This window comes from Chrysemys picta, chromosome 12 (genome assembly GCF_011386835.1).
Source record: "Chrysemys picta bellii isolate R12L10 chromosome 12, ASM1138683v2, whole genome shotgun sequence".
NCBI lineage: Eukaryota > Metazoa > Chordata > Testudines > Emydidae > Chrysemys > Chrysemys picta.
In genome coordinates, this window is record NC_088802.1 from 9,912,365 (window position 1) to 9,925,806 (window position 13,442).

General features: G+C 52.8%; 2 protein-coding genes across 9 annotated transcripts in view; one reads left to right on the forward strand and one right to left on the reverse strand.

Annotated features, from left to right (window-relative positions):
• The window catches only part of LOC101948742 (zinc finger protein RFP-like), a 1,201,957-nt gene that overhangs the window by 95,175 nt on the left and 1,093,340 nt on the right, over positions 1–13,442 (reverse strand). The gene's annotated exons all lie outside the window — the stretch shown is intronic.
• The window catches only part of LOC122173351 (zinc finger protein 260-like), a 56,744-nt gene continuing 55,400 nt past the window's right edge, over positions 12,099–13,442 (forward strand). For 5 of the 8 annotated variants that reach the window (XM_065564393.1, XM_065564380.1, XM_065564381.1 and 2 more), the window contains exon 1: positions 12,099–12,445. In XM_065564393.1, the coding sequence (XP_065420465.1) occupies positions 12,120–12,445 (326 nt within the window). In that variant the 5' untranslated portion in view covers positions 12,099–12,119. Of the gene's footprint in view, positions 12,446–12,915; positions 13,219–13,442 lie in introns of those variants that run through there. The other 3 variants (XM_065564382.1, XM_065564383.1, XM_065564390.1) reach the window with 2 other exon arrangements.

Genomic DNA, 13,442 nt, shown 5'->3' on the forward strand with positions numbered 1-13,442 from the left:
CCTGGCGTTGAACGGTTGGGGCTGGTGGAGCTGGGAAGCAGGGGGAGCTGGGTGCTGGGGTATTGAGTGTTTGGGGATGATGGGATAAGAGGCAAGGGAGAGCACAGGGGTAGAGACGTGCTGCCTCTCCTCACTCATCCCCTCTGCCCCTTCTCCCTGTCCCCTCTGCATTCAGACAGCGCCACTGAGAGGGACTGATAACCACGGGACCCTTTGTGGGAGGCCTGGAGATCCCACCTTTGCCTTCGAGCGTCTGTCTATGCTAGGAGGTGTGGTCGGGATTAGCCAGCGCATCTCTGTGACCTCTGCCAGGTTTCCTAGCGTAAACTGTCCCTGAGCGTCTACGTGTAAGGCTAAGATTTTGTCATGGGGCGGTGAGTTATATGAGCCCTTGGTGCCCACGCTCCAGCAATATTCAGGGCCCGGGGCCCAGATCCACCAATGTTTGGGGCCAGGTCTCTCCCCTGGCCCCACCTGCCGCCCCCCCCCCCGAGTGTCCCTCGGCCCCCACTTGCTGCCCCCACGTGCCTCCCCTGGGCCCCCGAGCGTCCCTGCCTCTCCCCTGCAGCTCCAAGCTCCATGCTGACTCTGCGTTGCCGCAGGGTCCTAGTGCCCCCCACCATGAGCGGCAGGGCAGGCTGCCCTGCCCCTGCCCTTCTGCCTCGGACCCTTCTGTTTTCTGGCGGGTCCCTTCACCAGCACAGGGGCCCCCGCTGCCCCCAGTCACCTCTCCTGCCCCACGCTGGGCAAGGGGCAGCCCCATCCCCCACCCCCAGTGAGGCTACGGTGAGGGGCAGCGGCAGGGGAGGAGGCCACACGTGATGGTAGCCCCCCCCCGACACCCACCACAGGGGAGGTGAGGGGGCTTCCTGGACCTGAGGGGCCCTAGGAGCACGTGCAGTGACAGTGGTGTGAGGTGAGTGTGCTGCAGGGGGGAAGATGGGGGTCCTTCCCCCGGAGCTCACTGCTGCCAGGGGGCAGAGGGCTGGGGGAGTCCTCCTCTCTGGCCCCAGCCCTGGGGCAGCCTGCCTGCACCCCAAACTCATCCTCAGCCCTGCCCCACCCCAGAGCCCACACCCCAGCCAGAGCCCTCACCCCCCCGCACCCCAACCCTGTGCCCTAGCCCTGAGCCCCTCCCACGCCCCAAACCCCTCATCCCCAGCCCCAGACAGAGCCCTCACCCCCCCGCACCCCAACCCTCTGCCCTAGCCCTGAGCCCCTCCCACACCCCAAACCCCTCATCCCCAGCCCCAGACAGAGCCCTCATCCCCCTGCACTCCTATCCTCTGCCCCAGACCTGAGCCCCTTCCTGCATCATGAACCCCTCATCCCCAACCCCACCCTGCACCCATCACCCCACAGCCCTCACCCCTGCAACCCCTCCCTTCATACCCCCTCCCATCCCCAAACTCTGTCCCAGAGCCTGCATCCCCACCCCCTTCCCACATATCCTCTCCTGCCCCAAACTCCTTCCCAGAGCCTGCACCCCTCACCCCCTCCTGCATCCCCACCCCTTGCCCCAGCCCAGAGCCTGCACCCAAACTCCGTCCCAGAGCCTGCACACCCACCCCTTGCCCCAGCCCAGAGCCTGCACCCAAACTCCGTCCCAGAGCCTGCACCCCCCACCCCTCCTGCACCCCCACCCACTGCCCCAGCACAGAGCCTCCTCCTGCACCCAAACTCCATCCCAGAGCCTGCAACCCAGACCCCCTCCCCCATCCAAACTCCCTCCCAGAGCCCAACCTCTCACCCCTTCTGCACCCAAACTCCGTCCCAGAGCCTACACCTTGCACCCCTCCTGCACCCCAATCCCCTGCCCCAGCCCAGGGCCTGCACCCCAGACCTCCTCCCCCTGCCCAAACTCCCTCCCAGAGCCTTAGTCAGATGAGGGGTGGAGTTTGGGGGGGGGGCGGGTTCTGGGCACCACCAAAATTTCTACAAACCTGCCACCCCTGTTTGTCATGGATATCGTTAGTAAAAGTCATGGACAAGTCACGGGCTCAGTGATCTAGGGGGCAGCTCTCAGCCACCACGAGGTATGTGGGGACCCCACAGCTCTGAGCAAAATGGGCTGAAGTCACGGAGGTCTCTGGAAGTCACAGCTTCCGTGACTTCTGTAACAAAATTGTAGCCTTACTTATGTGTTCTGACCCCCTCCCAATTAGCAGAGTGATTGTTAGTCCCTAAATTCTCCCTTTGGGGCCGGATTGTCTCATTCCCAGATAGTCTCAGATTACTCCAGGCCCTGCTAAAAAGCATTTACTGTTTGTCCATTTTCTCCCTTATGGAGCAGAATTAACGAGATGCTAAAAAAATGGGGAGCAGGGACAGTAGACGGTGGTGTTTTAGCTTCTGTGCTATTTGAGGATGATGGGGGTGAGTCTAAGGGATTCCCTCCTTCCCCCATCCCTCCACCCTCGACACAGCAGCCTCTGTCCCAGCAACGGAGAGTTTTAACCTTCTCCTCATTCTACCCCTCCGTCTCTCAAGGTGTCACTTACCACCGTGTCCCTGGCTCTCTATGCTTAGGAATCACAGTTTCTATGTCTATGATCCTAAATCAGATGCTGGAGAAGAAAGGGTCACAGACCTGGGAGTGGGTGAGGAAATCCCAATGAACCTCAAAGCAGAATTTGACAGTTTAAATTACTAGGAGGAGGGATAGCTCAGTGGTTTGCACATTGGCTTGCTAAACACAGCGTTGTGAGTTCAATCCTTTTAGGGATCTGGGGCAGTACATGGTCCTGCTGTGAAGGCAGGGAACTGGACTCAACTCAACTGACCTTTCAAGGTCCTTTCCAGTTCTATGAGATAGGTATATCTCATAGCCCTGTTTCCATCTATTGGTAAAATGGCTTCCCAGCTTTTTCTAGGCTTAGTGCAGATCATTTGTAGATGGGGAGGATTTTTGTGTGTGTGTAGTATCAGAGGGGTAGCCGTGTTAGTCTGGATCTGTAAAAAGCAACAGAGGGTCCTGTGTGTGTATGTCGTTCTTTCTCTTTTAGTATAATGATGCTCAAACCTTTGCAACTAATACAACCAAATAATGAGGCAAGAAGTGAAGCTGGTTTTGCCACTGGATAAAGGGATAACTTTATTTTCTGGATTTTGAATCTTGAAGGATTCTCTGAGAACATGAAAGTGTCTTATCGTCCATTCTAGATTGTGGGTTTTTCCTCTTGGTGACGGCCGTTTGGTCACATGAATTGATATTAGTTGAGTTTGACAGGATGTAACTCAGATTTATTGAGGACTTCCCGAGACAAATGATCATTTGCCAGAATAGTCTTTTTTTAGATTTTATTTTATTTTAATCTTTATCTAACCCTTTGTCATGAGATTTTTGTGTGTGGTTTGAACAATGACAGTGATCAGTATCTCTCAGCACAAATGCTGATGGTGCAAACTAGATCGACTCCAAGAGGCAGAGACTGAAACTGGGAATGAAGTTACTGCCTGATCCCTGCAGTGATGTGAGATACCGTTGGGAGGGGGTGAAGGTCAGGGGGTGGGGGGGGGAATGAAAATGCTGGGTTTGCTCCTCAGAGCCAGAAGGCTGAGGCTGAGAACTGTGAACTTGCTGCATCAGAGCCAGAGAGCGACGAGACTTGGCCTGTGAGTGTCATGGGAAGCTGCCCCTTAACTCTAAAGGACCCCAAACAAGGATAGGGGGAGAGGGCAGTGTTTCCATATTGCTGAGATGCTGAGGTTGGGCACAGGCAAGAAGGGAGCCGGGGATGTCAACACACCTGGGCAGCCTTGAAGCCAGGCCGACCCCCATCACTGAGGCCAGAAGGAGATGAGGAACCCGACAGCCCAGCTCGTCTCCGCCTGCCCCTCACCACAGTGTCCTGTGTTGGGATGACAGAGACTATCTTTGCCCCACTCACCCCACACTGCATCCCTCTTGTGACTAACCCCCTGTTCCCCATGTTCACCACTTGTGTATGGTTCTGATATATCGTGTACAATGTAGGCCTGTAAAAAGCAACAGAGGGTCCTGTGGCACCTTTAAGACTAACAGAAGTATTGGAGGATAAGCTTTCGTGGGTGAATGCCCACTTCATCAGATGCAAGTAATGGAAATTTCCAGAGGCAGGTATAAATCAGTATGGAGATAACAAGGTTAGTTCAGTCAGGGAGGGTGAGGTGCTTTGCTAGCAGTTGAGGTGTGAACACCAAGGGAGGAGAAACTGCTTCTGTAGTTGGAAAGCCATTCACAGTCTTTGTTTAATCCTGGTCTGATGGTGTCAAATTTGCAAATGAACTGGAGCTCAGCAGTTTCTCTTTGGAGTCTGGTCCTGAAGTTTTTTTGCTGTAAGATGGCTACCTTTACATCTGCTATTGTGTGGCCAGGGAGGTTGAAGTGTTCTCCTACAGGATTTTGTGTACCACCATTCCTGATATCTGACTTGTGTCCATTTATCCTCTTGCATAGTGACTGTCCAGTTTGGCCAATGTACATAGCAGAGGGGCATTGCTGGCACATGATGGCATATATAACATTGGCGGACGTGCAGGTGAATGAGCCGGTGATGTTGTAGTTGATCTGGTTAGGTCCTGTGATGGTGTTGCTGGTGTAGATATGTGGGCAGAGTTGGCATCAAGGTTTGTTGCATGGATTGGTTCCTGAGTTAGAGTTGTTATGGTGCGGTGCGTGGTTGCCTGGTGAGGGATCATTGGAAAACTCATGATCTGCCGTTGAAATGGGTGTGACACCAGTGCATGTAGAATGGTGAGATTTTACTGTATGTTTGTTACTAGGGTGACCATATCCCAGGTGCCCCAAAAACTGGGGGGGATGGGGAGCTATGGGTTAGAGGGGTTGTGGTGGGGGTATTCATAAGGTGAGGGCAGTGTCAGTCGCTGTCACAGTGGCAAGGCGCTGGCACAAGCCCACAACGCAGTGACAGCTGTCAGTCAGTGCCTATCTGCAAGACCTCCCTCCTCAGGGCTGGGGTCTGGGTGGGCGGGATCTGGCAGCAATCAATCAATCAGCTGCAGGTATACAGGGGAATGGACCAATCAGCTGTGGGTGCAGGGGAAGAACCCAATTGGGTAGATGACCAATCAGGGGCTGTTTCTGAGCTACAGTGTGTCTGCTCTGCAAAACCCCCGTACATTTGCTGTTATGGGAAAATCTCCCCGACAGAGACACTAGGCTAAAGAAAGAGGCTTTGTCTGGTAAATCCCAGACATATGGGAACCCTGTTTGTTACTGAAAGATGCCATAGTTCTGGGGAACACCCACAGACTAGTTCCTCAGAGATGACAAAGGACTGGCCATCAGTGTTAGAAAACTCTTATCTGGCCATCCACCAATAGGAAGAAAGGGATAAACAAAGACATTTACAATTCATCTGAAGGACGGTTTGGAGCTCACGTATACCGGTATACCGTGGAGTTGCCTGACTCCATGACCCAGCAAAGACCTTTCCAGTATAAAGGGTCAGAGTATAAGAAGGGGGGGGAAGGCCTCTGGCCATCTCCCCTCCCCCATCTCTACTGCGGGCAGCAAGATCACTTGAAAGACAATAGGAGCATCATTGAGCTGGGGGAGTGGTCCTAGCTGGAAGGCTTTCCAGTGAGCATGGACTGCTGAAAGATTTTGGGTGAGAGAAATCCTTTTACTTGTAAGGGTACGTCAACATGCCAAACCTAAGTTGACCTGTCTATATTAGGTTGACTTACAGCAGAGGTGGGCAAACTTTTTGACCCGAGGGCCATATCTGGGTGGGGAAATTGCATGCCGGGCCATGAATGTAGGGCTGGGGCAGGGGGTTGGGGTGTGGGAGGGAGTGCAGGGTGTGGGTGCAGGAAGGGGCTCAAGGCAGGGGGTTGGGGTGCAGGTCAGATGCAGGGTACAGGAGGGGCGGAGTGCGGGAGGGGGCTCAAGGCAGGGGGTTGGGGTGCAGGAGGGGTGCAGTGTGTGGGAGAGGGCTCAGTGCAGGAGGGGTGCAGCAGGGGGATCAAGGCAGCGGTTTGGGGTACAGGGTGCAGAAGGGGTTTGGAGTGTGGGCTCTGGCCCGGCGCCGCTTACCTTGAGTGGCTCCAGGATGGCAGCAGCGAGGCTGAAGCAGGCTTCCTGCCTGCCCTGGCTCCATGCCGCGCTGCTCCCGGAAGCGGTAGGTGTAGTGCAGGATACTGCTCCGCGTAGGAATGTGCTAGTAGTAGCACTTATCAATACATATAGATTGTAAGAAACTGCTATTGTATTAAACTGCTACCTGATGTAGCAAATGCCTACAGGTAGCAGTTTCACATACACTATAGTGTATGTGAAATTGCTATGTGTAGAAATGTGCTATCTGTAGCAGTTAGTGATGCGTATAGTGTGAGAAACAGCTTTTGTAAAAAGATGCTACTTTATTTGTACATGCTTGAAAACTGTTATCGTATTTCAATCTTCCCTCATACGTCATGTTTTCTAGACCTTAAATTTTCACAAACGTTATAAGTGTACTCTATGCCATTATCTCAATCATTAAGATTTTGAATAGAAACTTATCCAGGACTGATCCCTGGAAAACCCCACTCATTATGCCCATCCGTAGTTTGTTTATGAGAAGATCACGGGAGACAGTATCAAAAGCCTTACTAAAGGCAACATATACCACATCTACCACTTGTAGGGTTGTTACCCTGTCAAAGAAAGCTGTCAGGTTGGTTTTACATGTAAGACTGCTTGAAATACCTTTTTTAGCAAAGTTGGACCTGTCACTGCTGCACCATTGGTATGCGAGACAGCTACCTGTAGGAATCAGCTACATCAGATGGCCTTTTTTTAGAAAAGTTGGACCTCTCGCTGCTGCGGGTAGCACGTTCCTACAGGTAGCATTTTCACACACACGGGTATGAAACTGCAACCTATAGGGATCTGCGACCTGTATCACTGCAATGTGATGAAGCTAATTCCTACAGACAGCAGTTTCTCAGACCGTCGGTATGTGAGACTGCTCTCTGTAGGAATCAGCTACATCAGATGGCCTTTTTTAGCAAAGTTGGACCTCTCGCTGCTGTGGGTAGTGAATTCTTACCATTAGCAGTTCCTGAGAGCTGCGAAGGGCTGTACCTGTTAGCCTTGTGGTGTTCTGAACAACAATTATTAGCTGTTATGCTGACAGAAAGGGAGCTGGATTGGGTACGAGCTAATGATATGACAGTCTTAACTCCTCTGCTGACAAAACATGAAAATAACCTTTTCCTTACGTATGTTTCTGGATGGTACACAGCTGTGGCCAGCTCCATTAGGGCCCAGCTGGCCGTGATAAGAGGGCTGTGGGCCAGAAGCTGGAGAAGTCGCACACTAGCCCTGGAGTGAGTGGGAAGGGGAGTAAGGTATCTGAAGTGGAGCAGTGCTGGGGAAGGACAAAGGGAGTTGGGGAGCTCCAGCCTTTTAAGCCCTCAGGCTTCAGGCCTTGGTGAAGGCCTATGAAAAGGTACTAGGGCTGCAGAGGGGCAGCCCGGGGATAGTCAAAGGCAGCAGGTCCTAACCCCTTGCCAATGATGAGTGGCCATTACAACACAGTCTGCCCCAGTGAGCGGGGGCTAGATGATGACTGGCAGTAGCCACTGAGGCAAGGTGGGACTAGAGGGTTGGGGGTTCCCCTGGGAGGGGAAACCCAGGATAAGGGGTTACTGCAGGGGCAGCACCCCAAGGTAAAGGGCAACAGGGTCTGGCAGGGACACGGGTGCCAGCAGCAGGCGAGACACTGGCCAGTAGGAGGCGCTCTGTACACTGGAGAGCTAATTCCCTAGACGACCAGCAGGAGGCGCTGTGCTGTTGAGTCATGACCTCGCTACAGCGCCATTGGATTAGAGGAGATTTTGTGGCAAGAACCACCAGTAGAGCAATGTATGTGTAATGTAACTATGTTAAAAACTCCCACTTTAACCTATTACTTCCCAACTCATGAGGATTAAAGAACTGATACACTGGATACCAGTAATAGTCTAAACTTTAACTTGTCTTTGTGGGTCAATTGGGCAAGTCTGTACAAGCTAATGAAGAAAAATAACCGAATTATCCAACTGACTGAAATCACACAGGCCCAGGTTCAGACACGCAGTTTGGCTATTTTACATCAGGGATCTGAAATATAAAGAGTATCTGCACAAGCAGAACAAATTATAAACACACCATTGGTATGATCATTCTTAAAGGATGGGCCCCCTCTTGGTCTTCAACTTTAAAAATTGTTACACCCAATTATTCTTTTCTTTATTCTGATAAGTTTAATGTTAATTGTAATGTGTGGCATGTTCTGTTGGATGCTGAAACCACCAGCTCAGATGGTTTCAAAAAAATTATATAGCCTTGAGACAATTACATAAAGTGTGACCCATTCAATACCTCTGGATTGAAGGGTCATTTGCGAGTCAATGTAGAGCTGAAGAATGAAATTGTTTCTTTTCTTTAATTACTATTATTAATATGACTTTATTTTGTATCAAATGAATAAACCAAGCTTCACTGTTCTAACATTGTAACTCCTGTTTGCCTCCCAACATTCTAAATGGTTCATTACACTTGTTTTAATAAGATTCCATATTGTAACTAAAACCCCATTTTGAAATGCTTACTCCATTTTGCAAAACCCCGCTGTAACCTCATTAACTTAGTTCAGATGGGTGAATGAGGTATGCCTGGATAATGGAATCAACCTCCAGCCGCAGCCTGCCCTGATAAAGTGAAGTGCAAACACCAACGGCTGAAGATGCAGACAACAGCCCTGACAAAGTAAGAACAGTCCACCCCCCAAAAAGAACAAAGGTACAATTGAAGCAAGATCAAAGACAGGTCTTAGTTGCACGTTTATTATTCAAGAAATCTTAACTGACACTTTTGCTGTATGACAGGATGCTTAGTCGCCATTCTTAAAATACCCATTAGACAAACACTTGATGATAAACACATTTTTGGAGAAGAGAGAGAACCAAGCCACCATTCCTATATTTTCAGGACTGTTTAAAAAACCTTTTGCAAGTGGAATTTCATGGCTATTGCATTAAAAACCTTTTTAATATTTAAAAAGAAATATTAGTCCCTTTCCACTGCATAGTAGATCATACAGTTTATTAATAAAAAAAATATTGAATGCACATGTAAACTTCTGCCTGTCTGAGCTGGCAGCAACAAGGGCCGGGTTCAGTATCTAGGGGTTCTGTTTCAATAACACAATGCAAAACTGGCTTGAACCCCCACCCAGTGATCTGGAACAATTACATACCACCCCCAGGCGCCTCTAAGAGGCAATACTTCCCCTCTTGCAAGCATGGAGTCTGAGTGTAGCAAAAGCCTTTTAATAAACGAGGGAAACAATGTGGCATTATGTTGGGGAAACACCACAATCAGGATTCCTAACACAAACCATGAGCAAAAGACCCACCCCCAAGTAAGTTTGGCAATATCCTTTCCCCCTCAGGGTCTTAAGTCCAGCAACCCAAAAAGATCACCCAAAAGTCCAACAACCAAAAAGTCTCTGTTCCTGGTCAGTGCAGCCCCAGAGTTCAAAGTTTATCTGCAGAGTTTTACCTCCCAGCCTGGGTGGAAAAGGGGGGGGATGGTGCGCCACGGGGGCATTAAGGAGCACCTTACATGGTCGGAGGCCGACTGCCCTGCCTCTCCATGGGGTTCTGCTGGGACCCTTCACCACTAGCCACTCTGCTCCATCTGCTGTCCCGTGAGCCGCTCCAGTCATCCCACAAACTGCTTTGCCCCACTTACCATCCCCCAAGCTGCTCCACTCTACTCATTGTCCCACAAACTGCTCTGGAATATAGCTTCAGGCTACCTCCCCCCCCCCCCCAGCACTCAGTGATTTCAGTTTGTAATAAGGGGGAGACAGTGCTAGCACACCATTGGCCCAAAGTGAATTCAGCTCAGTAGCTTGTAATCAGATTCCTAATAGAATCAAAATTAGCTCTGATATTCCACAGTCAAGAGAGAAGGAGGTACAATTGGTGTTTCAAGCCCATCCCATTAAACACAAATACCTGTCCCCAGCCTAGGGTGACCAGACATCCCGATAAAATCGGGACTGTCACGATATTTAAGTGTTTGTCCCGATATTTAAGTGTTGTTTTTCTCTCTCCTGCTCAGCCGGCATGAGCCAGCCTCCCCCGCCGGATCCAGAAGGGGTTACTACTGGCCGCTCGGCCGGAAGTGACACCGTGGCCGGTGGGGAGCCGCCGGTTCCCCCACCCTGCTCGGTAGGACTTTGCCACAAGCCTTGCGTGCCATGGGGGCCTGTGGGGCGGGGCCGGCTGGACTCCGGTTGCTCCTGGGCATGGGGCCATAGCAGAGCTCCGCGGTAACATCACCGGCTCCCCAAGGTGTGAGGCCGCGGCAGAGCCCTGGGACGGTGAATCGCGGGGAGCTCTGGGGGGCAGACCCCGGAGAAGCCCTGTGGGAACCACGTGTCCGCTTCATGGCAGGGATGGGTCTGTCCGGGCTGCCTGAGGGCCTGGCACTGGGCTGAGCCAGTGAAGGCAGAACAGAGAGAGGCCTTGGGCCAAGCTGCTAGGACAGGTGCGGGGGAGGCCGAAGGAAACTGGGCATCCAGCCAGTGCCTGTGGCCCTGAAGAACCCCCAGCTATGCAGCCCGGGGGGTGGGGGTGTTTGCTACTCCTGGGCTGGGACGTTTGGCAGGGTAGGCAGCAGGCTCCGCTTGAGGGTGCTCAGAAGAGACGTTTGAGATTATTTTCTCTCCTGCTCCGCCGGCAGCACTCGTCTTTTTTTTGTGACAGACCCCCCACCCATCCCGACATTTTCTTCCTCTCATCTGGTCACCCTACTTCACTCCACTGGCAGCCCCCTTCGAGAAGCCTAGCTGCTCTGCAAGCTCTGGGTGGGCTATTCCCCCTAAAGAAACCACCTGGGGCTTCTCCCCCGCCCCGCACCATTCCCCTCCCAGTTTGACACCAGATCATTGATAACTACTCTGAGCACAGTCTTTCAACCAGTCATGCACCCACCTTATAGTAATTTCATCTAGACTGATGAATTCCTTCCTACCGGTCAGAGGCTAACACTCTGGTCAGCCTCATTAGCAGGGCAGGCCGTCCAATGAAGGAGTCAGGAGTCCGTCCTCTGTGTGAGCTGGAGCTGCCTGCCAGAGAAGGGCAGAGCTAAGGGGAGAGGAGCAGCCGGAGCTGGGCTGGAGGCAGAAAGAAGCTGGACCTGGACCAGTCCTGAGCCGGATGTGGTGAGCAACTGGGCAGTGCGTGGGGGAACCCTCGGCAGAAAGCCCAGCGCAAAGAGATGCCCCCAGCCAAGAGGCCTTGCAGGCCAGACTGGGAGGGGGATCATAACCCCGATAGGAGGGGGCTGACACTGGAAAGAAGGGCCCTGCCACCTAGAGCCTGAAGATACGTGGCCACTTTCAGAGCAAGTGTCCGACCCATCACATCCCTGCAGCACAGCGAGAGCCTGGGAAGAAGGCCCGGGATGTATGAGGAGCAGACTGTGAACTGCCCTGACATTCCAGAGACGCTGGTTGTGGTTCCCCCCCACAGAGCGGGGTGACGTGTCTTCCTTTCGCCTTTCGCCATTTTTGTCCTTAATTTTTTTAATTACTTGCTGTTTAATAAATTGTGTTTGTTCTGAACTCTATGCAATGCTGAGTGGCAACACCAGGGAAGTGTCCGGAGTGAAGAGAGGACCCCAGAGTTGGGATACGACACCCTAGCCTCTGTCCTGAGTGATCACAACAAGACTGGGGGGCGAGTCCCTCAGGAATCCTGGGTCCAGCATCGTCGGTGTTTCCGGGACTAGAGTGGAAGGGGAGCCCTCGAGGTCAGGCAGGCTCTGGGTGAAGGAAGTGGGCGCAAGGATTCAGTGCCTTTTGCTATTTGATTCCGTCGGGGTGGTGTATAAGCCAGGAATGTCCCCCACAATGGTGGGACCCTTCCCCCGCTTATCACTGTGCATATATATTGGTTTGTCCTAAAGTTAATTAAGTATTTTAAGAAAAAGTGTCAGAGCGGCCACCAGCGAGAGCTGCTGGCCACACTCTGAGGCCACCAAAAATTTGTTCCTGAGAACCCCTGGGCTAGATGCTCACGATGGGCCCTTCTCACCTTAGAGCCTGTGAGTGGAACAGGAGCCGGACACAGAGATGCTGCAGTGCGATGGGTTGATCGCTAGGACCCAGGAGCAGCTGGGAGGCGGCTCTGGGGGGAGCGATCGCTGGGCTCAGGCCCGGCAGCAGGAAGTGACTCGCAGCCGCTGCGGGGACTCTGGGTCCAGGCTCCCGGCGAGATCCCCGAGCCCCGGCGGCTGGTGCTGGGAGCCCGGAGCCCGGGCTGCAGCCGGGAGAGGGGAATCTCCAGCAGGGCCCTTCCCGCTGCTCCCCAGGAGCCTCTCCCAGGGCAGAGCCCCCAGCCCGGCCAGGCCCCTTCCCTGCCCGGCCTCTGCCCCAGGGGGGCCCCGCTCGGAGGGAAGGTGAGAGAGACCCGCCCCCCAGTCACCCCCGGGCTGCAGGGGGAGGTTTGGCCCCAGGCTGCTCCCAGCGGAGCTGGCTGCGATTCCCGCCCTGGGCCCGGGAAAGCTGCCGCCAGCTCCCGGTGTGTGCGGGGCGGGGGGAGCCCGGGACAGAGACACGTGGGGAGCAGAGGGGGGTGACAGCCGGGTACAGACCCTGCCAGGCAGGGCGGAGAGGAAAACCCGGGACTAATGAGGGGCAGAGGGGATAAAAGTTCCCCCAGATGAGCTGAGCCAGCTGCAGTGGTGGAAAAAAAACAAAAAACAACCAAGGTGGGGGAGGTAGAGGGGCGTTTTCCTCCCCCTTCCCAGGATCTCAGCTCCCATTTCCCAGGGCCGTTGTCCTTAAAGGCCCAGTGCATCGCAGAGCCCGGACAGGGCCGCTCCCCCCCCCCCCCCCCCCCCCCCCCCCGTAAGATGTTACTGAGCTGCTAAAGGAGACTTGATCCAGTGAAATATTTACAGACACTCCCACAAAGCTCTCACTGTCACACCTGCTTCGAGTGTTTAAAGAATCTGGGTCTCAGTTCCTGTGTCTGTGTAAAGCCGCCCAGCGCTTCATCCGTGTGTCCCGGCCACTGTCCCTGTTCCCCTGAGTTTCACTTCTCTTGGAATCCAGTCTGGGCAGTTTCACTCCTGTACATTAGTTCCTTATAAAAACATTATTTTCATTACTCTGAGCTCTTCATCTTCAACTTCATTAGTGTTGTGCGGAGGGACGTCATTCTGCCATGGTATTTATATTTGTAATAGTAAATCATCATGGGAAATGTTAATAGTTGCGAGTAGCTTCAGCAATCACATCTCAGGGTGACACTGTAACAGTTCCTGTTTCTATTATAATGTAATTTGAGGGCAGAGTTGACTGATTTCATGGGCTGGTCTCAAAACTCATCACGTGAGTGAAGTGAACTTAATATGTTTTGTTACACCTGCCAGACTGTGTCCTCACACGTTT